This window comes from Ranitomeya variabilis, chromosome 3 (assembly GCF_051348905.1).
Source record: "Ranitomeya variabilis isolate aRanVar5 chromosome 3, aRanVar5.hap1, whole genome shotgun sequence".
Classification (NCBI taxonomy): domain Eukaryota; kingdom Metazoa; phylum Chordata; class Amphibia; order Anura; family Dendrobatidae; genus Ranitomeya; species Ranitomeya variabilis.
This window is the reverse complement of record NC_135234.1, coordinates 125652609-125677452: the sequence shown is the minus strand read 5'-3', so window position 1 is coordinate 125677452 and position 24844 is coordinate 125652609. Positions and strand designations below refer to the sequence as shown.

Below are 24844 nucleotides of genomic sequence, written 5' to 3'. Positions count from 1 at the left end.
TGGTGAAGATTTTTCTCCTGCACTTCTTCCTCACAAACGGCACAGCCTTCCTATTCTGAAAATGACTGTTGGTGGAGGAGCATGTGACCAGACCTGTCCATCCGCCAACTTTGGACATCTGATGGATTAGCACTTGACCAGACCTGTGTATAATCCAGCTTTGAACATCTGATGGAGAGTTTGTGACCAGACCTGTCCATAATCCAGCTTTAGACATCTGATGGAGGAGCATGTTGCCACACCTGTCCATAATCCAGCTTTAGACATCTGATGGAGGAGCATGCTACCACACCTGTCCATAATCCAGCTTTAGACATCTGACGGAGGAGCATGTTACCACATACATAATCCAGCTTTAGACATCTGATGGAGGAGCATGTTACCACACCTGTCCATAATCCAGCTTTAGACATCTGATGGAGGAGCATGTTACCACACCTGTCCATAATCCAGCTTTAGACATCTGATGGAGGAGCATGTTACCACACCTGTTCATAATCCAGCTTTAGACATCTGACGGAGGAGCATGTTACCACATCCATAATCCAGCTTTAGACATCTGATGGAGGAGCATGTTACCACACCTGTCCATAATCCAGCTTTAGACATCTGATGGAGGAGCATGTTACCACACCTGTTCATAATCCAGCTTTAGACATCTGATGGAGGAGCATGTTACCACACCTGTCCATAATCCAGCTTTAGACATCTGATGGAGGAATATGTTACCACACCTGTTCATAATCCAGCTTTAGACATCTGATGGAGGAGCATGTTACAACACCTGTCCATAATCCAGCTTTAGACATCTGACGGAGGAGCATGTGACCAGACCTGTGCACAATCCAGCTTTAGACATTTGATGGAGCTGCATGTGACCAGACCTGTCCGTCACTAACCATTTTGAGAACAGGAGAGCTGAGCAGTCTGTAAGACAGGTGCACTAACAAGCAGTAGGAGAACCTGTAACACATATATTAACCCTTTCAAGACATATGACGTATATTTACAAAAGATCCCTGTGCCTGTCATTACGTTAGTCCTGTGAACGCCAGCTTGTGGCCAACGTTAATAGGAGATCGTCATTTCTGCCATACAGTACATAGCAGTGCTGAAGCCCTGTTATGTGTAGCACAGGCGATCGGACAATCGCAGATTCAAGTCTCCTAATTCCCCTAAAGAATTCAGTAAAAAGTAAAAAAAAAAAAAAGTTTTAAAAAAATATAACCCCCCCCCACAAAAGTTCAAATCACCTTCCTTTGCCTCATTGAAAATAAAACAATTAAAAATAAGCCACACATATTTGGTATCGCTATGTTCAGAAATGTCCGATCTATCAAAATATAAAATAAATTCATCCGATCAGTAAACAGAGTAAAGGGAAAACATATCGAAGTGCCAGAATGATGTTTTTTGGCCACTGCAATATTGCCATAAAATGCATTAAGAGGTGATCAAATCATTGTATCTATACCAAAATGGTATCAATAAAAAAGTCAGCTTAAGGTGCAAAAAAATAAGCTATCACCAAGACCCTAATCCTGAAAAATTGAACAGCTATGGGTTTTGGACAATGGCAACAAATGCAAAAATCTTTTGTCATGCAAATTTTCAAAAAATGTTTTTCATCCTTTAAATATTAAAAAACCTATACATGTTTGGTTTCTGCGTACTCATACTGACCTGGAAAATCGTATTGCTATGTCATTTTTACCGTATACTGAACATAACACATACGGCTATATTACCAAAAATATAAAAAAGTAATGGCTCTTGGAAGAAGGAGAGGATAGAACAAAAAAAAATAAGAAAATTGCCATGGCACCAAGGGGTTAAAGGTACTAAATCATATCTGTCATACATTTGTTACAATGATGATAATGTGGAAAACTCCTTCAATTAAATGTGTTAACAAAGTGAGGCTGTGTGCACACATAGCAGATTTTTTGCGTTTTTTTTGCGGTTTTTCACTATAAAACTGCGAAAAAATGCTCACATTAAGCATCCTATTTAATAGAATGCAATCCGCATTTTTTGTGCACATGCTGCATTTTTTTTCCTGGGCGGAATCGCATTCCAGAAAAAAATGCAGCATGTTCATTAAATTTGCGGAATCGCGGGGATTCCGCACACCCAGGAATGCATTGATCTGCTTATTTCCCGCATGGGGCTGTGCCCACCAAGCAGGAAGTAAGCAGATCATGTGCGGTTGGTACCCAGGGTGGAGGACATGGACTGGGCACCATATAATTGGTAAAACAAAAAAATAATTAAAATATAAAATCGTGATGTACTCACCCTCTTATGGCCCCGGAGTCCTCCTGCCTCTCAGCGGTGCACGTGGCCGCTTCCGTTCCTATAGATGGTGTGTGCGAAGGACCTGCGATGACGTCGCGGTCACATGATGTCACGTGACCGCGACGTCATTGAAGGTCCTGCACACACACCATCTATAGGAACGGAAGCCGCTGAGGAGATCGGCTGTTTGCGGAAGGTGAGTATAACCATTTTTTTTATTTTTTTATTATTTTTAACATTCTATCTTTTACTATTGATGCTGCATAGGCTGCATCAATAGTAAAAAGTTGGTCACACTTGTCAAACACTATATTTGACAAGTGTGACCAACCTGTCAATCAGTTTTCCAAGCGATGCTTCAGATCGCTTGGAAAACGCTAGCATTCTGCGGGAATATGCATGCCAATTCCGCATGCGATACACCCGCGGCAGGAGTTGCAGAATTGCCGCAGAAATTTCCGGGGCAATTCTGCAACGTGTGCACTTAGCCTGATGAAAGTTTCTGGGAAGAATTTCCAAAAAGGGTCAAGCAATATGTCTGTACTTTGTAACGATCAGGAAAATGCCCACTAATAGCTCTATGAATGAAACAAACATTATCAAACAATAGTCATGGCTCTAATGTCTTCTTAATGAAGTAAGGTGATTTCTATGGTTTGGGTTTAAATCTTCTTTACATGTCACTTTTTTAAAATTTAGAATGAAATTGTGAAATGTTATAAACTATGTTATAAAATATTGTTCCAAAATACCATATATACTCGTGTATAAGTTGACCCGAGTATAAGCTGAGGCACCTAATTTTGCCACGAAAAACTGGGAAAACTTATTGACTCGAGTATAAGATGGGTATGCATTGTCCCATCATCCCTATCCTGGTATGCATGGCTCCCCATCCCTGTCCTTGTGTGCATAGCTCCCCATCCCTGTACTTGTATGCAGGTCTCCCCATCCCTGTCCTTGTATGCAGGTCTCCCCATCCCTGTCCTTGTATGCAGGTCTCCCCATCCCTGTCCTTGTATGCAGGTCTCCCCATCCCTGTCCTTGTATGCAGGTCTCCCCATCCCTGTCCTTGTATGCAGGTCTCCTCATCCCTGTCCCTGTATGCAGGTCTCCCCATCCCTGTTCATATATGCATGGCTCCCCATCCCTGTCCTTTATGCATGCTCCCCATCTCTGTCCTTGTATGCATGGCTACCCATCCATGTCCTTGTATGCAGGTCTCCCCATCCCTGTCCTTGTATGCATGGCTCCCCATCCCTGTCCTTGTATGCAGGTCTTCTCATCCCTGTCCTTGTATGCAGGTCTCCTCATCCCTGTCCCTGTATGCAGGTCTCCCCATCCCTGTCCTTGTATGCAGGTCTCCCCATCCCTGTCCTTGTATGCAGGTCTCCCCATCCCTGTCCTTGTATGCAGGTCTCCCCATCCCTGTCCTTGTATGCATGGCTCCCCATCCCTGTCCTTGTATGCATGGCTCTCCATCCTTGTCCTTGTATGCATGGCTCCCCATCCCTGTCCTTGTATAATAATAATCTTTATTTTTATATAGCGCTAACATATTACGCAGCGCTTTACAGTTTGCACACACTATCATCGCTGTCCCCGATGGGGCTCACAATCTAAATTCCCTATCAGTATGTCTTTGGAATGTGGGAGGAAACCAGAGTGCCCGGAGGAAACCCACGCAAACACGGAGAGAACATACAAACTCTTTGCAGATGTTGTCCAAGGTGGGATTAGAACCCAGGACTCCAGCGCTGCAAGGCTGCTGTGCTAACCACTGCGCCACCGTGCTGCAGGTCTCCCCATCCCTGTCCGTGTATGCATGGCTCCCCATCCCTGTCCCTGTATGCAGGTCTCCCCATCCCTGTCCTTGTATGCATGGCTCCCCATCCCTGTCCTTGTATGCATGGCTTCCCATCCCTGTCCCTGTATGCATGGCTCTTTATCCCCTATCCTTGTATGCATAGCTCCTATAAAAAAAAACATACTACTTACCTTCCCTGCGTGCCCTCGCTGCATCTCGTTCCCGTGCCAGCAGCTCTTCCAACCGGGGGCTCATTAAAGTAATGAATATTCACTTCACGCCAATGGGAGTGGAGAGGGGTGAATATTCATTACCTTAATGAGCCGTGCTAGCTCGGCTGCTGTTGGAAGCCTGTGGCTGTAACTGTGCGCGCTATAAGAGAAATAAATATTCACTGTGCTGGCAGTGAATATTAATTTATCTTTAGCAGTGGGCACAGGCTTTAGCCGCAGCTGCCGGATCCTGCCTCTGTGACCCGCTGCTCCGCCGCTCCCTCTCCCACGCTGTCTTTCTGGGACAATGACTTGTGTATAAGTGTTTTCAAAAAAATGTGCTGAAAAACTCGGCTTATACATGAGTATATACGGTAACTAGTAAGATTTTCCAATAGATCTATGTCCGGCCCTTAGATCTTAACAGCTCATTTACATATTAACAAAAATGAGGATTTTTCTGGAATAAGACATCGGATCCAGATATCAAGGTATCATTTTATTCAACTTTCTATGACCTGCAAGCCCATTTAGACAATTTAAGAGGGTTAATTCTACTGACAGATTCCTTTTTAAGGCTGTGTGTCCACATTTTACAGTTGTAGCAAAGTGGATGGGATTTAGGGAAATCTCATGTTCACTGTGGTTTGTTTTAGCCAGAATAAAATTACCTGTGGTGTATGTTACAAATGTACAACATGTCAATTTCTCTTGACATGTTTTCTACTGAGTTTTATGTGAAGGTTTTCCTCATAGGCTTGCATTATAAATTGCAGAAATTCTGCAACATCAAAAATTCACCAAATACTAATCATGGGAACGTTACCTAAACCCTGTTGCTTATTCCACTCTTGGTAACTCAAAATATAAAATATTTGTAATTTACATGCAGATCAAGAAACACTCCCTCCCAACAATGTTTTTTCCCTACTCCTTTCTAACTATCTAATATATAAAGCTGAATGTGTGTATGTGTGTATGTATGTATGTATGTATGTGTGTGTGTGTATGTCCGGGATTGGCATCTGAACCGTCGCAGCTACAGCCACAAAATTTTGCACAGTCACACGTCTGGACCCCGAGAGCGTCATAGGCTATGTTGTGAGGTGAAATTTTAACCCCGCGCTTTCCAATTCACCAAACAATTTTGCCCCTATCTACATAATGGGGAAAAAGTGAAAGGAAAAGTGTTGGAGGCAAATTAACAGCTGCCAGATGTGAACAAGGGGGACTTAAAGAATGACAGCGATGGCGCCAAAGAGTATATACTGTACAGTTGCTAAGGTGGGGCCCCAACATGGGATAATCACCACACCACCCCGGGGATATGAACACACACACAAAATGCGCCACACACTACCACGTGCTCGAACACATATACCACCGTCAGCGCACATTTCCCCACACATACACCAACCTCGCCACATCAAAGTCGAAACACAAAAGTCGCCGCTCAAAACTCGCCACGCGCAAAACTCTCCACATGCAAAACTCGCCACACGTGCAAAACTCGCCACATGGAAAACTCGCCACACGCAAAACTTGCACACGCGGAAAAATTGCCACATGCACAAAAGTTGCAACACATGCAAAAGTTGCCTCACACAAAACTTGCACATACTCAAAAGGCACCACACATAAAACTCGCCACGCGCAAAACTCGCCATGCGCAAAACTTGCTGCACACAACTTGCTACACTAACCTGTCACATGCAACTCGACACACAAAAAGTTGCTACACGCATGTCGCCACACAAAACTCATCTCACAAAAGTCGCTACATGCATGTCGCCACACGCAACTCAACACACACAACTTGACACACGAAACTCGCCCTAAAACACACACAAGTCTGGTATTATCCTTCAAAAATAAAAATCTGATTAATAAGCAGACAAACTACAAGAGCAACAAATGTACCATATAGGAATCCGGCAGCTGTCAGTCACATGACCAGTCTATTATGTGTATGTGTGAGCTAATATATACTGCCAGGGGGTGGGCTTCCTGTAGGCTGGGGATTTATCAGGCTGCCAATTTAGCTTACAAATACTGAGGTAAAAATACTGACCAAATAACGTGTGAACGAGGTCTAATACAGGAGGAGATGACATACAGATATATACTATATACAGGAGGAGATGACATACAGGTATATACTATATACAGGAGGAGATGACACAGGTATATACTATATACAGGAGGAGATGACACACAGATATATACTATATACAGGAGAGATGACACACAGGTATATACTATATACAGGGGAGATGACACACAGGCATATACTATATACAGGAGAGATGACACACAGGTATAAAGTATATACAGGAGGAGATGACATACAGGTATATACTATATACAGGAGGAGATGACACACCGGTATAAACTATTTACAGGGGAGATGACACACAGGTATATACTATATACAGGAGGAGATGACACACAGATATATACTATATACAGGAGAGATGACACACAGGTATATACTATATAGAGGAGGAGATGACATACAGGTACATACTACATACAGGAGGAGATGACATACAGGTATATACTATATACAGGAGGAGATGACACACAGGTATATACTATATACAGGAACAGATTACCTACAGGTATATAGTATATACAGGAGGAGATGACATACAGGTATATGCTATGTATAGGAGGAGAAGACATACAGGTATATACTATATACAGGAGGAGATGACACACAGATATATACTATATATAGGTGAGATGACACACAGGTATATACTATATACAGGAGATTACATACAGGTATATCTAATATATAAAGCTAAATGTGTGTATGTATGTATGTGTGTATGTCCGGGATTGGCATCTGCACCGTCGCAGCTACAGCCACAAAATTTTGCACAGTCACACGTCTGGACCCCGAGAGCGTCATAGGCTATGTTGTGAGGTGAAATTTTAACCCCGCGCGTTCCAATTCACCAAACAATTTTGCCCCTATCTACATAATGGGGAAAAAGTGAAGGGAAAAGTGTTGGAGGAAAATTGACAGCTGCCAGATGTGAACAATGGGGACTTAAAGAATGAGAGCGATGGCGCCAAAGAGTATATACCGTACAGTTGCTAAGGTGGGGCCCCGACATGGGATACTCACCACACACGGGGATATGAACACACACACAAAATGCGCCACACACTACCACGTGCTTGAACACATATACCACCCTCAGCACACATTTCACCACACACACACACACACCAACCTCGCCACATAAAAGTCGAAACACAAAAGTCACCACTCAAAACTCGCCACGCGCAAAACTCGCTACATGCAAAACTCGCCATATGCAAAACTAGGCTCACGCAAAACTCTCCACATGCAAAACTCGCCACACGTGCAAAACTCACCTCATGGAAAACTCACCTCATGCAAAACTTGCACACACAGAAAAATTGCCACATGTACAAAAGTTGCACCACATGCAAAAGTTGCCTCACACAAAACTTGCACATACTCAAAACGCACCACACATAAAACTCGCCACGCACAAAACTCGCCATGCACAAATCTTGCTGCACACAACTTGCTACACTAACCTGTCACATGCAACTCGACACACAAAAAGTTGCTACACGCATGTCACCACACGCAACTCAACACACACAACTTGACACATGAAACTCGCCCTAAAACACACAGAAGTCTGGTATTATCCTTCAAAAATAAAAATCTGATTAATAAGCAGACAAACTACAAGAGCAACAATTGTACCATATAGGAAATACGGCAGCTGTCAGTCACATGACCTGTCTATTATGTGTATGTGTGAGCTAATATATACTGCCAGGGGGAGGGCTTCCTGTTGGCTGGGGATTTATCAGGCTGCCAATAGCAACCAATCACAGCTCAGCTTCTATTTTGCTACAGTTAATTAATCTGAGCTCTGATTGGTTAATATAGGCAACAAAGACATTCTCAGTATAACAAAGCTAATATATGTTGTGAAATTCTTCTATTAGCTTAGTTTTTGCCTTTTAATAATTACATTTCTATCTATTTGTTTTGTGGTTTTTGTGTGCAGAATAAATTTTTGTTAACACATTCTATTTTGCTAACAGCAGTCATTAACCCGGGCGAAGCCGGGTAGTACAGCTAGTATAACTATATAATGTAGCGTATGTGCATTAATATGCTCACCAATCGCCACCTTCCCTGGTTTTCAGCACCTCTTTGGTCCTATTCTAGGTCACGTGAGCGCTCCTGTTCCTTGCCCCCTCATATGGGGACTGTTGGACTACTTTCTCAATGTAACCCTATGCAGTCTCAGAACAAGGCTTCACCGGATCTCCTTTATCTACATGTAAATGGCTAATAGTATTCATGGTAGTGATATTTAATAATGGGACAACTCCATTAACTAATGACAAAGAAGCTAGTTTTATCGTCCTATAAAAGTATATGCGTGACAAATTTTTTTTTAAACAACTGAAAATATGTCTTATATTCTAGGTTCTTCAAAGTAGCCACCTTTTGCTTTCATGACTGCTTTGCACACTCTTGGCATTCTCTTGATGAGCTTCAAGAGGTAGTCACTGGGAATGGTTTTCACTTCACCGGTGTGCCCTGTCAGGTTTAATAAGTGGGATTTCTTGCCTTATAAATGGGGTTGGGACCATCAGTTGTGTTGTGTAGAAGTCTGGTGGATACACAGCTGATAGTCCTACTGAATAGACTGTTAGAATTTGTATTATGGCAAGAAAAAAGCAGCTAAGTAAAGAAAAACGAGTGGCCATTATTACTTTAAGAAATGAAGAAATGAAGGTCAGTCAGTCTGAAAAATTGGGAAAACTTTGAAAGTGTCCCCAAGTGCAGTTGCAAAAACCATCAAGCGCTACAAAGAAACTGGCTCACATGAGGACCGCCCCAGGAAAGGAAGACCAAGAGTCACCTCTGCTTCTGAGGATAAGTTTATCTGAGTCACCAGCCTCCGAAATCGCAGGTTAACAGCAGCTCAGATTAGAGACCAGGTCAATGCCACACAGAGTTCTAGCAGGAGACACATCTCTACAACAACTGTTAAGAGGAGACTTTGTGCAGCAGGCCTTCATGGTAAAATAGCTGCTAGGAAACAACTGCTTAGGACAGGCAACAAGCAGAAGAGACTTGTTTGGGCTAAAGAACACAAGGAATGGACATTAGACCAGTGGAAATCTGTGCTTTGGTCTGACGAGTCCAAATTTGAGATCTTTGGTTCCAACCACCGTGTCTTTGTACGACGCAGAAAAGATGAATGGATGGACTCTACATGTCTGGTTCCCACCGTGAAGCATGGAGGAGGAGGTGTGATGGTGTGAGGGTGCTTTGCTGGTGACACTGTTGGGGATTTATTCAAAATTGAAGGCATACTGAACCAGCATGGCTACCACAACTTCTTGCAGCGGCATGCTATTCCATCTGGTTGGCGTTTAGTTGGACCATCATTTATTTTTCAACAGGACAATGACCCCAAACACACCTCCAGGCTGTGTAAGGGCTATTTGACCAAGAAGGAGAGTGATGGGGTGCTACGCCAGATGACCTGGCCTCCACAATCACCAGACCTGAACCCAATCGAGATTGTTTGGGGTGAGCTGGACCGCAGAGTGAAGGCAAAAGGGCCAACAAGTGCTAAGCATCTCAGGGAACTCCTTCAAGATTGTTGGAAGACCATTCCCGGTGACTACCCCTTGAAACTCATCAAGAGAATGCCAAGAGTGTGCAAAGCAGTCATCAAAGCAAAAGGTGGCTACTTTGAAGAACCTAGAATATAAGACATATTTTCAGTTGTTTCACACTTTTTTGTTAAGTATATAATTCCACATGTGTTAATTCATAGTTTTGATGCCTTCAGTGTGAATTTACAATTTTCATAGTCATGAAAATACAGAAAAATCTTTAAATGAGAAGGTGTGTCCAAACATTTGGTCAGTACTGTATATACATATATCTCTCTCTCTATATATATATATACAGTATATACGAGCTGTGTCTATATATATTTATCTAAATATATACATATTTAGTACCAATGTAAAAGCATACTTTGTACTCTATACAAGTCACTAGTTCGACCACACTTAGAATACTGTGCACAGTTCTGGTCTCCGGTGTATAAGAAAGACATAGCTGAACTAGAGCGGGTGCAGAGAAGAGCGACCAAGGTTATTAGAGGACTGGGGGGTCTGCAATACCAAGATAGATTATTACACTTGGGGCTATTTAGTTTGGAGAAACGAAGGCTAAGGGGTGATCTTATTTTAATGTATAAATATATGAGGGGACAGTACAAAGACCTTTCTGATGATCTTTTTAATCATAGACCGGTGACAGGGACAAGGGGGCATCCTCTACGTCTGGAGGAAAGGAGGTTTAAGCATAATAACAGACGCGGGTTCTTTACTGTAAGAGCAGTGAGACTATGGAACTCTCTGCCGTATGATGTTGTAATGAGTGATTCATTACTTAAATTTAAGAAGGGACTGGATGCCTTTCTGGAAAAGTATAATGTTACAGGGTATATACACTAGATTCCTTGATAGGGCGTTGATCCAGGGAACTAGTCTGATTGCCGTATGTGGAGTTGGGAAGGAATTTTTTTCCCCAATGTGGAGCTTACTCTTTGCCACATGGTTTTTTTTTGCCTTCCTCTGGATCAACATGTTAGGGCATGTTAGGTTAGGCTATGGGTTGAACTAGATGGACTTAAAGTCTTCCTTCAACCTTAATAATAACTATGTTATATGTTATATTTTTCAGTGCTGCATACTTACTGTTTTTATTAAAGTCCCAAAACACACAATCCACTTCATCCTGCAGAAACACAAATGTAATGTAACATTAATATAGAATATATTTAATGACATAATAACAACAATAGTTATTTTTAATAGGCTTGGCAGAGTAAGATCACAGGACACATTTTTGTGTAAGGCTACGTGCACACGCTGCGGATTTTGCTGCGGATTCGCAGCGGATTTGAAGCTGCGGATCCGCAGCGGATTTGAAGCTGCGGATCCGCAGCAGTTTTCCCAATGTTTACAGTACCATCTAAACCTATGGGGAAAAAAACCGCTGTGCACATGCTGCGGAAAAATCCGCGCGGAAACGCAGCGGATTATTCTCCGCAGCATGTCAATTCTTTCTGCGGATTCCGCAGCGGTTTTCAACATGCACCAATAGGAAAGTGCAGTTGAAAACCCGCAGAGGAATCCGCAGAAGAAACCGCGATAAAATCCGCAGTGAAAACCGCAGTGGTTTTGCACTGCGGATTTTCCAAATCCGCTGCGGAAAAATCCGCAGCAGAATCCGCAACGTGTGCACATACCCTAAAGGTGCTGTCCTCTAATTGGACAACCCCTTTTGTAAATGCCCATGTCCTCCAATTAAAATAAGAAAAGCTTACACTCGCCTCCCGCTTTGATGCCGTCACAGCGATGTCGTTGCATTGACAACAATACCATGTCACCCACTGGGAACAGCAGTGCCGACATCGCTGGACTAGCAGCTGTAGGAGGTGATTATGCAGTATATTGTATTTATTTTATATGGGGGATTGGATTGATTAAAGGGGTTTTTTCAAGTTGTCGCTTGAGCAGTTCAGAACAATGCAGTCTGCTTAGTTTCCTAGTGTATAGCAGGTCAAGTTCTCCTCCTTGAGGGATAGTTTTGGTGAATAGTAGAACTGTAACATTAGTAGAGCTCCGTACAAGATCTGCTGTAACACATTCAGCAATCAGTGGTTTGTTCTGGGGTCTACACCGCCATCACTTTATCTACACATAGAGATAACAGGGCATTTGAAAAAAAACACACAACTCAGGATAGATATAGCAGAGAGCTGAGATTAGGAGAGCTGATGTGAAATCTGCAGACTGGTGATTTATAATTGTATCTCTTCAGAAGATGAGAGGGAAAAGGATAAGCAGCTAACTGCTGTAAAGAATTCAATGGGCTGCAGAAAGGTGACTGAGTTAACCCTTTACTGGAATGTAACTAGTGCACACTCTCTTCCAGGGTCTGGAGGCCGAGCTCCATGGAAGAAAGCTTTACAGTATAAGAGACAAAAGCTTTCATTGCAGGATTATGCAGATACTACAAGAAAGCATATTGCATGTGTGTTTATTTTCATGTTGTCTAGCTAAAACAATTAGGGAAGTAATCGTTATCCAAAAATGGACAACCCCATTAAGACTGCTTATAGTCACCACCACTAAATAGTCATACTGGGACTGTCAGCAATATTTCTGACATTATAACTTTTGAAGCTTGACCATAGAAAAATCAAATAGATTTCACCAGGGGCAAATGTGTCAGCATTTGACAAGAATACTTGCACATATAAACCATGGTACAGCCGTGGTACACATAATAACATACTTACTGAGACATTCTTTGCTGAAGTCATTAGTGCCACAGTAATATTTTCATTTAAGTTCATTACTGAGAGGTTTGCAACAGTTGACGATATCACGTTACTCACTAATTTTTGATTTTTGAGGGATGCATCCTGATATATAAGCAGAAAACGTATTAAAACATATACTGTATATATTGCCTTAAAACAACTTGCCATGAGAGGAAAACGTTTTGAAATACTCTACTATGATCACTGGCATGGTCACTAAAGCCTGTGACTTGTGAGGTACAATATATTCAAGTGGTGTGCTTGAAATATATGACGAAAAATTACTATAATAGGACATTAGACTGGCAGCAATAACAGATTCCTGGTGATGGCTACATGAAGTCAGGAGGTGCTGTTTTGCTAACTTACATCTTAACAGCACCACTGTTGGTTGCTTTATACTGCTGCACAAATTTCCTACGAATGTTATCTTTAAAGCATTATGCACATCACTATGCACAACATTAAGTTTGAAGGTAGAAGTGAGTTTAACAGTCACAGCTCTGGCATGTTAGATAGCTGTCAGAGGTATCAATAACAGGATACAGACTTTTCAGCAGTCTAATTAGACATGGGTAGTTTTCACATTAGCTTAATACAACTGCATTTCTGTGCCCATATTGCAATTGTGAGAAGTGATGAGAAGGCAAGAGAGCGCACTGATTTTGTGGATGTTAAGGAGAGAACCCGGTGAGCAGGGGTCTGTCATGATTCCCAATGGCAGGGAATTTGTCAACATAACACGGGCAAAAACAGGACGAGCTCTAGGGTGATGGAACCTGAGCTGACCGCGATCCTGAACCTCAACACTCAACTAACAGTAGCCGGGGGACGTTCCTGGGGGGCCCTTAGACGTCTCGCGCCAGCCGGAGATCTAGCTTCCCCTATCAGAAGAATAACAGACCTCACTTGCCTCCAGAGAAATATTCCCACAGAAATAGCAGCCTCCCACATATAATGACGGTGAAATGAGAGGAAGGCACAAACGTAGTTATGAAAACAGATTCAGCAAAATGAGGCCCGCTTAAGCTAGATAGCAGAGGATACAAAAGGTGAACTGCGCGGTCAGCTGAAAAACCCTTCAAAATACCATCCTGAAATTACTTGAACTCATGTGCCAACTCATGGTACATGAGTGGTAATTTCAGCCCACTAGAGCAACCAACAGCAGAGAATTACATATCTGCAAGCTGGACTAAAAAACATGAAAGCAATCATGAAACAGGGAAATACAGACTTAGCTTGTCTTGAAGGCCTAGGAGCAGGTAACAGAGACACACACTGATACATTGATAGCCGGCAAGGGAATGACAGGAAAGCCAGGTTAAATAGGAAACACCCAGCCTCTGATGGACAGGTGGAAACCAGTGGCAAAAAGGCAACCCAGTCATCTTGATCAGCAGAAACAAAACACCTTAAGGCTACGTTCACACGATCCGTTTTTTGCTGCGGATCCGTAGCGGAATTGCAGCTACGGATCCGCAGCCGTTTTCCATGCAGGGTACAGTACAATGTTACCCTATGGAAAACAAAACCCGCTGTGCCGACGATCCTTTTTTTCGCTGGAAAATCCGCGCGGATTTGCCAACGGAAAAAAGAAGTACCATGTCAATTCTTTCAGCGGATTCCGCTGCGGGTTTCCAACAGCACCAATAGGAAACTGCAGTTGGAAACCCGCAGTGGAATCCGCAGAAGAAAAAGGACACAAATCCGCCGAGAGAAGCACCGCCGTTTTCCACTGCGGATTTCCCCGAAAAAGGACCGGAAAAATCCGCAGTGAAAAACGGATCGTGTGAACGTAGCCTAAATAAGTTTCCAAGGTCTGATTAGTTCGCTCCGTCTGGCCATTCGTCTGAGGATGGAATGCAGACGAGAAAGACAAATTAATGCCCATCTTAGCACAAAACGTCCGCCAAAATCTAGACACAAACTGGGATCCCCTGTCCGAAACGATATTCTCCGGAATCCCATGCAAACGAACCACGTTCTGAAAAAACAAAGGGACCAACTCAGAGGAGGAAGGCAACTTAGGCAAGGGTACCAAATGAACCATCTTAGAAAAGCGGTCACACACAACCCAGATAACGACATTTTCTGTGAGACAGGGAGATCTGAAATAAAATCCATGGAAATGTGCGTCCAAGGCCTCTTCGGGATAGGCAAGGATAACAACAACCCACTGGCACGAGAACAGCAAGGCTTAGCCCGAGCACACACTTCACAAGACTGCACAAAGGTGCGCACATCCCTTGACAAGGAAGGCCACCAAAAAGACCTGGCCACCAAGTCTCTAGTACCAAATATTCCAGGATGACCAGCCAACACAGAAGAATGGACCTCGGAGATGAGTCTACTGGTCCAATCATCCGGAACAAACAGTCTTTCTGGTGGACACCGATCAGGTTTATCCGCCTGAAACTCCTGCAATGCACGTTGCAAGTCTGGGGATACGGCGGACAATATTACCCCATCCCTAAGGACGCCGGTAGGCCCAGAGTCTCCAGGAGAGTCAGGCACAAAACTCCTGGAAAGAGCATCTGCCTTCACATTCTTTGAACCTGGCAGGTATGAAACCACAAAATTGAAACGAGAAAAAAACAACGACCAACGAGCCTGTCTAGGATTCAGACGCCTGGCAGACTCAAGGTAAATCAGATTTTTGTGATCAGTCAAGACCACCACACGATGTCTAGCACCCTCAAGCCAATGACGCCACTCCTCAAATGCCCACTTCATGGCCAAAAGCTCCCGATTACCCACATCATAATTGCGCTCGGCGGGCGAGAATTTTCTAGAAAAGAACGCACATGGCTTCATCACCGAGCCATCGGAACTTCTCTGTGACAAAACCGCCCCCGCTCCAATCTCGGAAGCATCAACCTCAACCTGAAAAGGAAGTGAAACATCTGGTTGACATAACACAGGAGCAGAAGTAAACCGGCGCTTAAGTTCCTGAAAGGCCTCCACAGCCGCAGGAGACCAATTAGCAACATCAGCACCCTTTTTAGTCAAATCAGTCAAAGGTTTAACAACACTGGAAAAATTAGAAATGAACCGACGATAAAAATTAGCAAAACCCAAGAACTTCTGAAGACTCTTAACAGATGTAGGTTGTGTCCAGTCACAAATCGCCTGAACCTTGACGGGATCCATCTCAATAGTAGAAGGAGAAAAAATGTACCCCAAAAAAGAAATCTTCTGGACTCCGAAGAGACATTTTGAGCCCTTCACAAACAGAGAATTGGCCCGCAGGACTTGAAACACCTTCCTGACCTGTAGAACATGAGACTCCCAGTCATCAGAAAACACCAAAATATCATCCAAATACACAATCATAAACTTATCCAGATATTCACGGAAAATATTGTGCATAAAGGACTGAAAGACTGAAGGAGCATTAGAAAGTCCAAAAGGCATTACCAAATACTCAAAATGGCCCTCAGGCGTATTAAATGCGGTTTTCCACTCATCACCCTGCTTTATCCGCACAAGATTATACGCACCGCGAAGATCTATCTTAGTGAACCACCTAGCCCCCTTAATGCGAGCAAACAAATCAGTCAATAATGGCAATGGATACTGATATTTGACTGTAATCTTATTCAGAAGGCGATAATCTATACAAGGCCTCAGGGAACCATCTTTTTTAGCCACGAAAAAAAAACCTGCTCCCAGAGGGGACGAAGATGGACGAATATGTCCCTTTTCCAAGGACTCCTTAATATAATTCCGCATAGCAGTATGCTCTGGCACTGACAGATTAAATAAACGACCCTTAGGGAACTTACTGCCAGGAATTAATTCTATAGCACAGTCACAATCCCTATGAGGAGGGAGCGAATTGAGCTTAGTCTCCTCAAAAACATCCCGATAGTCAGACAAAAACGCAGGGACCTCAGAAGGAGTAGATGAAGCAATTGAAATCAGAGGTGCATCATCATGAACCCCCTGACATCCCCAGCTTAACACAGACATTGTTTTCCAATCCAGGACTGGATTATGAGTTTGTAACCATGGCAGACCAAGCACTAGTACATCATGTAAATTATACAGTACAAGGAAGCGAATCACCTCCTGATGAACGGGAGTCATGCGCATGGTCACTTGTGTCCAGTACTGCGGTTTATTCATAGCCAATGGTGTAGAGTCAATTCCCTTCAAAGGAATAGGAACTTCCAGAGGCTCCAGACTAAAACCGCAGCGTTTGGCAAATGACCAATCCATAAGACTCAGGGCAGCGCCCGAATCCACATAGGCATCGACGGAAATGGATGACAGTGAACAAATCAGAGTTACAGACAAAATGAACTTAGACTGCAGAGTACTAATGGCAAAAGATTTATCAACCTTTTTTGTGCGTTTAGAGCATGCTGATATAACATGAGCTGAATCACCACAATAAAAACACAATCCATTTTTCCGCCTATAATTTTGCCGTTCACTTCTGGACTGAATTCTATCACATTGCATAGTCTCAGGTGCCTGTTCAGAAGACACCGCCAACTGGTGCACAGGTTTGCGCTCCCGTAAACGCCGATCAATCTGAATGGCCATAGTCATAGACTCATTCAGACCTGTAGGCGCAGGGAACCCCACCATAATATCCTTAATGGCCTCAGAAAGACCATCTCTGAAGTTTGCAGCCAGGGCGCACTCATTCCACTGAGTAAGCACCGACCATTTCCGAAATTTTTGACAATATACTTCCGCTTCATCATGCCCCTGAGAGAGGGCCAATAAAGCCTTTTCAGCCTAAATCTCCAGGTTAGGTTCCTCATAGAGCAATCCCAGTGCCAGAAAAAACGCATCCACACTGAGCAATGCAGGATCCCCTGGTGCCAATGCAAATGCCCAATTCTGAGGGTCGCCCCGCAGGAAAGATATTACAATCTTGACCTGCTGAGCAGGGTCTCCAGAGGAGCGAGATTTCAAAGAAAGAAACAATTTGCAATTGTTCCTGAAATTCAGGAAGGTAGATCTATCTCCAGAAAAAAACTCTGGAATAGGAATTCTAGGTTCAGACATAGGAGTGTGAACAACAAATTCCTGTATATTTTGAACCTTTGCAACAAGATTATTCAGGCTGGAAGCCAAACTCTGGACATCCATGTTAAACAGCTAAGGTCAAAGCCATTCAAGGGTTAAGAGGAGGTAAGAAGCAGCTAGACAGCAATTAAGGGCTAGGCAGCAAAACTCTGAGGGAAAAAAAAAAAAAAATTTCCCTTCAACACTTCTTTTTCTCCTGCTTCAGCCCAAACAATTAACACTTTGTGGGCCGGCTATACTGTCATGATTCCCAATGGCAGGGAATTTGTCAACATGACACGGGCAAAAACAGGACGAGCTCTAGGGTGATGGAACCTGAGCTGACCGCGATCCTGAACCTCAACACTCAACTAACAGTAGCCGGGGGACGTTCCTGGGGGGCCCCTAGACGTCTCGCGCCAGCCGGAGATCTAGCTTCCCCTATCAGAAGAATAACAGACCTCACTTGCCTCCAGAGAAATATTCCCACAGAAATAGCAGCCTCCCACATATAATGACGGTGAAATGAGAGGAAGGCACAAACGTAGTTATGAAAACAGATTCAGCAAAATGAGGCCCGCTTAAGCTAGATAGCAGAGGATACAAAAGGTGAACTGCGCGGTCAGCTGAAAAACCCTTCAAAATACCATCCTGAAATTACTTGAACTCATGTGCCAACTCATGGTACATGAGTGGTAATTTCAGCCCACTAGAGCAACCAACAGCAGAGAATTACATATCTGCAAGCTGGACTAAAAAACATGAAAGCAATCATGAAACAGGGAAATACAGACTTAGCTTGTCTTGAAGGCCTAGGAGCAGGTAACAGAGACACACACTGATACATTGATAGCCGGCAAGGGAATGACAGGAAAGCCAGGTTAAATAGGAAACACCCAGCCTCTGATGGACAGGTGGAAACCAGAGACCGCAACCCACCAAAGTCACCCAGTACCAGTTGTAACCACCAGAGGGAGCCCAAAAACAGAATCCACAACAGGGGTCAACCCCAACCCCTCCAGTAATTTTTCATACGTGACTCTGGTCTCTCTCTCCTTGCTTGCCGCGTTTTCTCCTTACAATGCATGCTCTCTTGTTGCAGAAGAAAAGATAAATTCAGCTCGCCCTTTAGATGAATTTCCTTATGAGTCCAAGAAATCTTGAGCACGGATTTGCGTCTCTGCCAGATGCCTAGAGATGCACATATGGAAAAAAGGGAATTCAGCTCCAAGAGATAAAATCACTTAACTTTAATAGTATTCATTTAAAATAGAAATTGGCTATAGGACATACAAAAAACGGATATACCGGAAGGAGAGTGCCTGTATAAACTGTACGCATTTCGAACACACAAGTGCTTTTAGTCTCAGCAGTGTTTGAAACGCGTACAGTTTATACAGGCACTCTCCTTCCGGTATATCCGTTTTTTTGTATGTCTTATAGCCTATTTCTATTTTAAACAAATACTATTAAAGTTAAGTGATTTTATCTCTTGGAGCTGAATTCCCTTTTTTCCACATGTGCATGCTCTCTTGTTGACTGGTCACTTCTTATTAGAGCCGGCGAGGGAGCGCACTGTCACTGTGCATTGAAACAATACTTCACAATGACAAGAAAGCTCGCACTGAGCATACATCGGAATGGACAACCGACGCATGCTCAGTAGACCAGGCACTTATAGCGCTTTGTTGCAGCTTGGGTCCGAGGTAGTGACCACAGCCTCTGCTATCGTAGTCTGCAGTCCGCACCATACAAATGCAACATAGAAGTGTGGAGCTATGAATTAATCCAGAATGTAATATGTATACAGACTGTACCCTGCCATCTGCCACCATTGCACTCTAATCAGTAAGTTTATTTATCTATTCTTTAAATAGGTACGTCATCCAGCTTTCCACACTGATTTTCTCTACCTCTGCTACTTGCAACCACTTGGTACGTCATCCAGCTTTCCACATTGATTTTCTCTACCTCTGCTACTTGAAACCACTTGGTACGTCATCCAGCTTTCCACAATGATTTTCCCTACCACTGCTATTTGGTATGTTTTTCAACTAACCATTGCTATAGCCCCAATGTTTTTTATGACCTCCTTGTTTACTCTGCCTTGATCATCCTGCATCTGGCTCAGTCTTAATTATCTGACCAAGATGAGCACACACCACTCCCCTCTGTTTCACACCTGAATGCATTTTCTACTAAATATATTGTAAACAATATGTCTGCAATGAGTCTGCAATGACTTCAGTCTGCAGCATGTACCATTCAAGTGCAACTGTTGTGGAGCTATTAATTAATCGAGAATTGAACCAGATGGGAACTGAAGGTAACTGGATACTTAGGGCCCCTTCACACTGTGCAATCAAAGTCTGAACGAGCGTTCGATTTGTGACGTTTATCCGTCCTCGTTCCGAGGTTGCAAAGTGTGACATGGCGTTACGATTTGCGACGCAGCCCAGCATCGTACGATGTGAAAGAAAGAGCAGAACTTTCTTTCGTCGTAAATGTCTCGCTGTGGCGGTCAAAATCGTAGTATGTGACGGCGGTCATACGAGCTCGTAATGCGACTACGTGGGTTGGGCTTCCGCATACCTGTCTCCTGATTGGGCGTGACGTTTTAGCACGCCCATGCTGGTAATACGTCACGCTCGGAGTCGTAGGACTATGGCGGTGTGAAGGGTAGCGTACGATTGCGACGCGTGACGTTCACATCGCAACTACGTCAGAAAAAGCGTTAACATCGTAGAGTGTGACCGCTGGCTACGAGCTCGTACTGCGATGTCGAATATGACGCAAATGCGTCGTAATCGTAGCAGAATCGACCAGTGTGAAGGGGCCCTTAGTCACAGTAAACAATGTTTCTGTTTGTTTTCACTCTCACCCCTATAATCCTTTCACTTTCTACTAATCCCTACACCTAGAAAGGAACTGGTCATCTCTCCCTCTATCCTTCCCATCCATCTCACCTTCTCCTCAGATCTGTTCTCAACATACAATCCCCTATCTACAAACAGATAGCCACCCACCTCATCCCCTCTACTGTTCCCACCTGCTATCACTTTCTTTGCTCCTCCTCTCTGCCAGTGGTATTTCTCTAAATCCTGGTCCTCCTCACATCTCCACAATCATTTTACCTCCCATCCACAGTCTGTCAAAACTTTCTGTAACCTCTCTAACCTTATACCCATTCAACCAGCCCGTTTCCCCAGTCCCACTAACAGGAGCTTTATGGAACGCTCGCTCTGTCTGCAACAAACGTTCCTACATCCATGACATTTTTATTACTAACAAACTATCCTTCCTCGCCGTCACCGAAACCCAGCTCACCCTCTCTGACACAGCCTCTCCAGCTGCACTTTTGTGTGGTGAATTCCACCTTTCCCACACAATCCGCCTCAGCAGAAAGAATTGCGTATGAGTTGGTTTTCTCCTGTCAGATAACTGTTCCTGCACTTAAATCTCACTGCCACCCTCTGTTACTTTCCCTTCCTTTGAGGTGCATCTCTGCACATCTACTACCCCTCCAACCTGCAACTTGCTGTCATTTACCACCCCCCAAGGCCAGCCACAACCTTCTTCGACCACTTCACCACCTGGCTGCTTCATTTCCTTTCCGCTGACATCCCCACTATCATCATGGACGACTTCAACATCCCCACTGACACTTCCCTCTCAGCTGTCACAAAACTTCTCTCACTTCATCCTTCGGTTTCGCTCAATGGTCTTCTGCAGCCACTCACTAAGATGGCCACACACTGGACCTCACCTTCACCCACCTCTGCTCCCTATCTAACCTCTCTAACTCACCGCTCCCTCTTTCTGACCACAACCTACTTACATTCTCTTCCCTCTCTTTCTAGGTCCACAATCCCCACTCCACAAACTTTCTGAATCCCTACTCCCTCTTACAGACATAAGTTCCTTACACAATGTGGACACTGCTGCCACTTTATATAACACTGCAATAGCAGTAGCTCTCAAATCGGTTGCCCCTCTCTCACACACATAAGTTCGCAAAATCAACAGACAACCCTGGCACACCAGCCTGATGAAATAACTGAGGTGGGCTACCAAGGTTGCTGAACGGAGATAGAAAAGTTCCCACTCAAAAGAGCACTTCATTGCATTCAAACAGTCCCTCACTACTTTCAAGGCCACACTTGCTACAGCAAAATAAATCTACTTCTTATCTCTCATATCCTCCGTCTCACAACTCTAAACAGCTATTCAACACTTTCAATTCTCTCCTTCGTCCCCAAATACCGGCTCCCTCTCCACTCATCTCAGCTGAAGACTTTGCCTCATTTTTCAAGCAGAAGATTGATAACATCAGAGAAAGCTTTGGCCTACAACCCTTCTTTCTAACTACTGAGCCCTCCTCCTCCAAAACCAATTTCGTCACCATTACAGATCAAATTTCCGCTCTACTCTCAAGATCTCATCTCACCACCTGTATACTTGACCCAATCCCATCCTACTTCATCCCAAACCTCACCACAGTCTTTATTCCAACCCTAACCCATCTCTTCAAGCTATCACTAACAACTGGTGTCTTCCCCTCATGCTTCAAACATGCCTCAATCACACCCATCCTCAAAAAACACTCTCTTGACCCATCCTTTGTATCTAGCTATCGCCCCATATCACTTCTCCCCTATGCCTCAAAACTACTTGAACAACACGTCCATTTCTAACTGTCCTCCCACCTCTCTTCCTGCTCCCTCTTCGACCGCTTACAATCTGGCTAAAGACCGCATCCCTCCACTAAAACTGCCCTGATTAAAGTCACCAATGACCTACTAACCGCCAAAGTCAAGCGACTCTGCTTTGTCCTCCTCCTGGACCTGTCCTCTGCTTTTTACACAGTGGACCATTCCCTATTACTACAGACACTCATCTCTTGGCATCACAAACTTGGCACTATCTTGGATCTTGTCATACCTAACAGACCGGACATTCAGCGTCTCCCACTCACACACCACTTCCTCACCTCACCCCCTATCTGTGTAGGGCCCATGCTCTTCTCCATTTACATTTTTGGCCTGGAACAGCTCATAGAATATCACAGCTTGCAGTTTCACTTCTATGCTGATGACACACAGATCTACCTCTCTGGACCATATATCACCTCCCTACTAACTAGAATTCCATAATGTCTGTCCGCTATTTCCTTCTTCTATGCTAGATTTCTAAAACTGAACATGGACAAAACAAAATTCATCATCTTTCCCCCATCTCACTTGATCCCCCCAATGGACCTATCCATTAAAGCAAATGGCTGCTCATTCTTCCCAGTCCAACAAGCTCGCTGCCTTGGGTAATCTCGGACTCTGATCTCTCCTTCAAACCACATATCCAAGCCTTTTCCCCTTCCTCCCGACTTCAACTCAAAAATATTTCCCGGATCAACCAAGAATCTGCAAAAACCCTAGTGCATGCCCTCATCATCTCCCGCCTTGACTACTGCAACCTCCTATTCTGTGGCCTCCCTTCTAACACTATCGCACCCCTCCAATCTATTCTAAACTCTGCTGCCCGACTAATCCACTTATACTCCCGCTATTCCACGACCTCTCCCGTGTCAATCCCTTCACTGGCTCCAATTCAAAACCCTAACCATGACATGCAAAGCCATCCACAACCGGTCTTCCTCCATACATCTATGACCTAGTCTCCCGGTACTTACCTGCACGCAATCTCCGATCCTCACAAGAGCTCCCTCTTTACTCTCTTATCTCCTCTTCCCATAATCGCATACAAGATTTCTCCTATGCATCCCCCCTACTCGAGAACTCTCCACCACAACATATTAGAGTCTCGCCTACTGTGAAAACCTTCAAAAGGAACCTGAAGACCTACCTCTTCTGACAAGCCTACAACCTGCAGTAATGATCAGACGAGCGGAGGATTCCGCGTCTTCACATGGCACACGACTTCTCTCTCCCATAAAGTGGATCCTATCCCTGACGGTTTTTTCTATTCAGACGCCGCTCTGGCAGTGTGCCCAGAGACAGTGATTTGTCTCTCCCCACTACTCCATACACAGTACGTAACTGATGAAGGTCCGGTGTGTTGGACCGAAACGTTTTGGGTACTACAATAAAAATCCACAAAAGAGCATAAAGTTGAGTGCAAGGTTTTCTTTATAAATACAACCTGCAGTAACCACAAAAACGCTGCACGACCAGCTCTACCTTCACCTACTGTATCCTCACCCATCCCTTGTTGATTGTGAGCCCTCGCGGGCAGGGTCCTCTCTCCTCCTGTACCAGCTGAGACTTGTATTGTTTAAGATTATTGTACTTGTTTTTTATTATGTATACCCCTTTTCACATGTAAAGTGCCATGGAATAAATGGCACTATAATAATAATAATAATAATAATACAATGGGAATTCTCAAACAAAATGTGATCAAACTGTAAGTAGTACAAAAAACAGGATTTTTCGTTGCTTACCGTAAAATCTGTTTCTCGGAGCCTCCATTGGGGGACACAGGAACCATGGATGTATGCTGCTGCCACTAGGAGGCTGACACTATGCACAAAAAAAGTTAGCTCCTCCTCTGCAGTGTACACCCCACCGACTGGCATTATGCACTTAGTTAGTGAGAAAGCAGTAGGAGAAAAACAACAAGGTTGAAACATAACCACAAACATGAGAACTGTAAATGTGAGAACAGTCTAATAACCATGTATAAGTATATAAGGGGACAATAGAAATATCTCGCTGAGGATCTGTTTATACCAAGGAAGGTGACGGGCACCAGGGGGCATTCTTTGCGTCTGGAGGAGAGAAGGTTTTTCGACCAACATAGAAGAGGATTCTTTACTGTTAGGGCAGTGAGAATCTGGAATTGCTTGCCAGAGGAGGTGGTGATGGCGAACTCAGTCGAGGGGTTCAAGAGAGGCCTGGATGTCTTCCTGGAGCAGAACAATATTGTATCATACAATTATTAGGTTCTGTAGAAGGACGTAGATCTGGGGATTTATTATGATGGAATATAGGCTGAACTGGATGGACAAATGTCTTTTTTCGGCCTTACTAACTATGTTACTATGTTACTATGTCATAGAA

General features: G+C 43.8%; 1 protein-coding gene across 3 annotated transcripts in view; it reads right to left on the bottom strand.

Moving 5' to 3' along the window:
- The window catches only part of ADGRG2 (adhesion G protein-coupled receptor G2), a 225666-nt gene that overhangs the window by 16381 nt on the left and 184441 nt on the right, over positions 1-24844 (bottom strand). For all 3 annotated transcript variants that reach the window (XM_077294653.1, XM_077294652.1, XM_077294651.1), the window contains 2 exons: positions 12720-12845; positions 11110-11149 (listed from right to left, as the gene is read on the bottom strand). In XM_077294653.1, coding sequence (XP_077150768.1) covers positions 11110-11149; positions 12720-12845 — 166 coding nt within the window. The remainder of the gene's footprint in view (positions 1-11109; positions 11150-12719; positions 12846-24844) is intronic.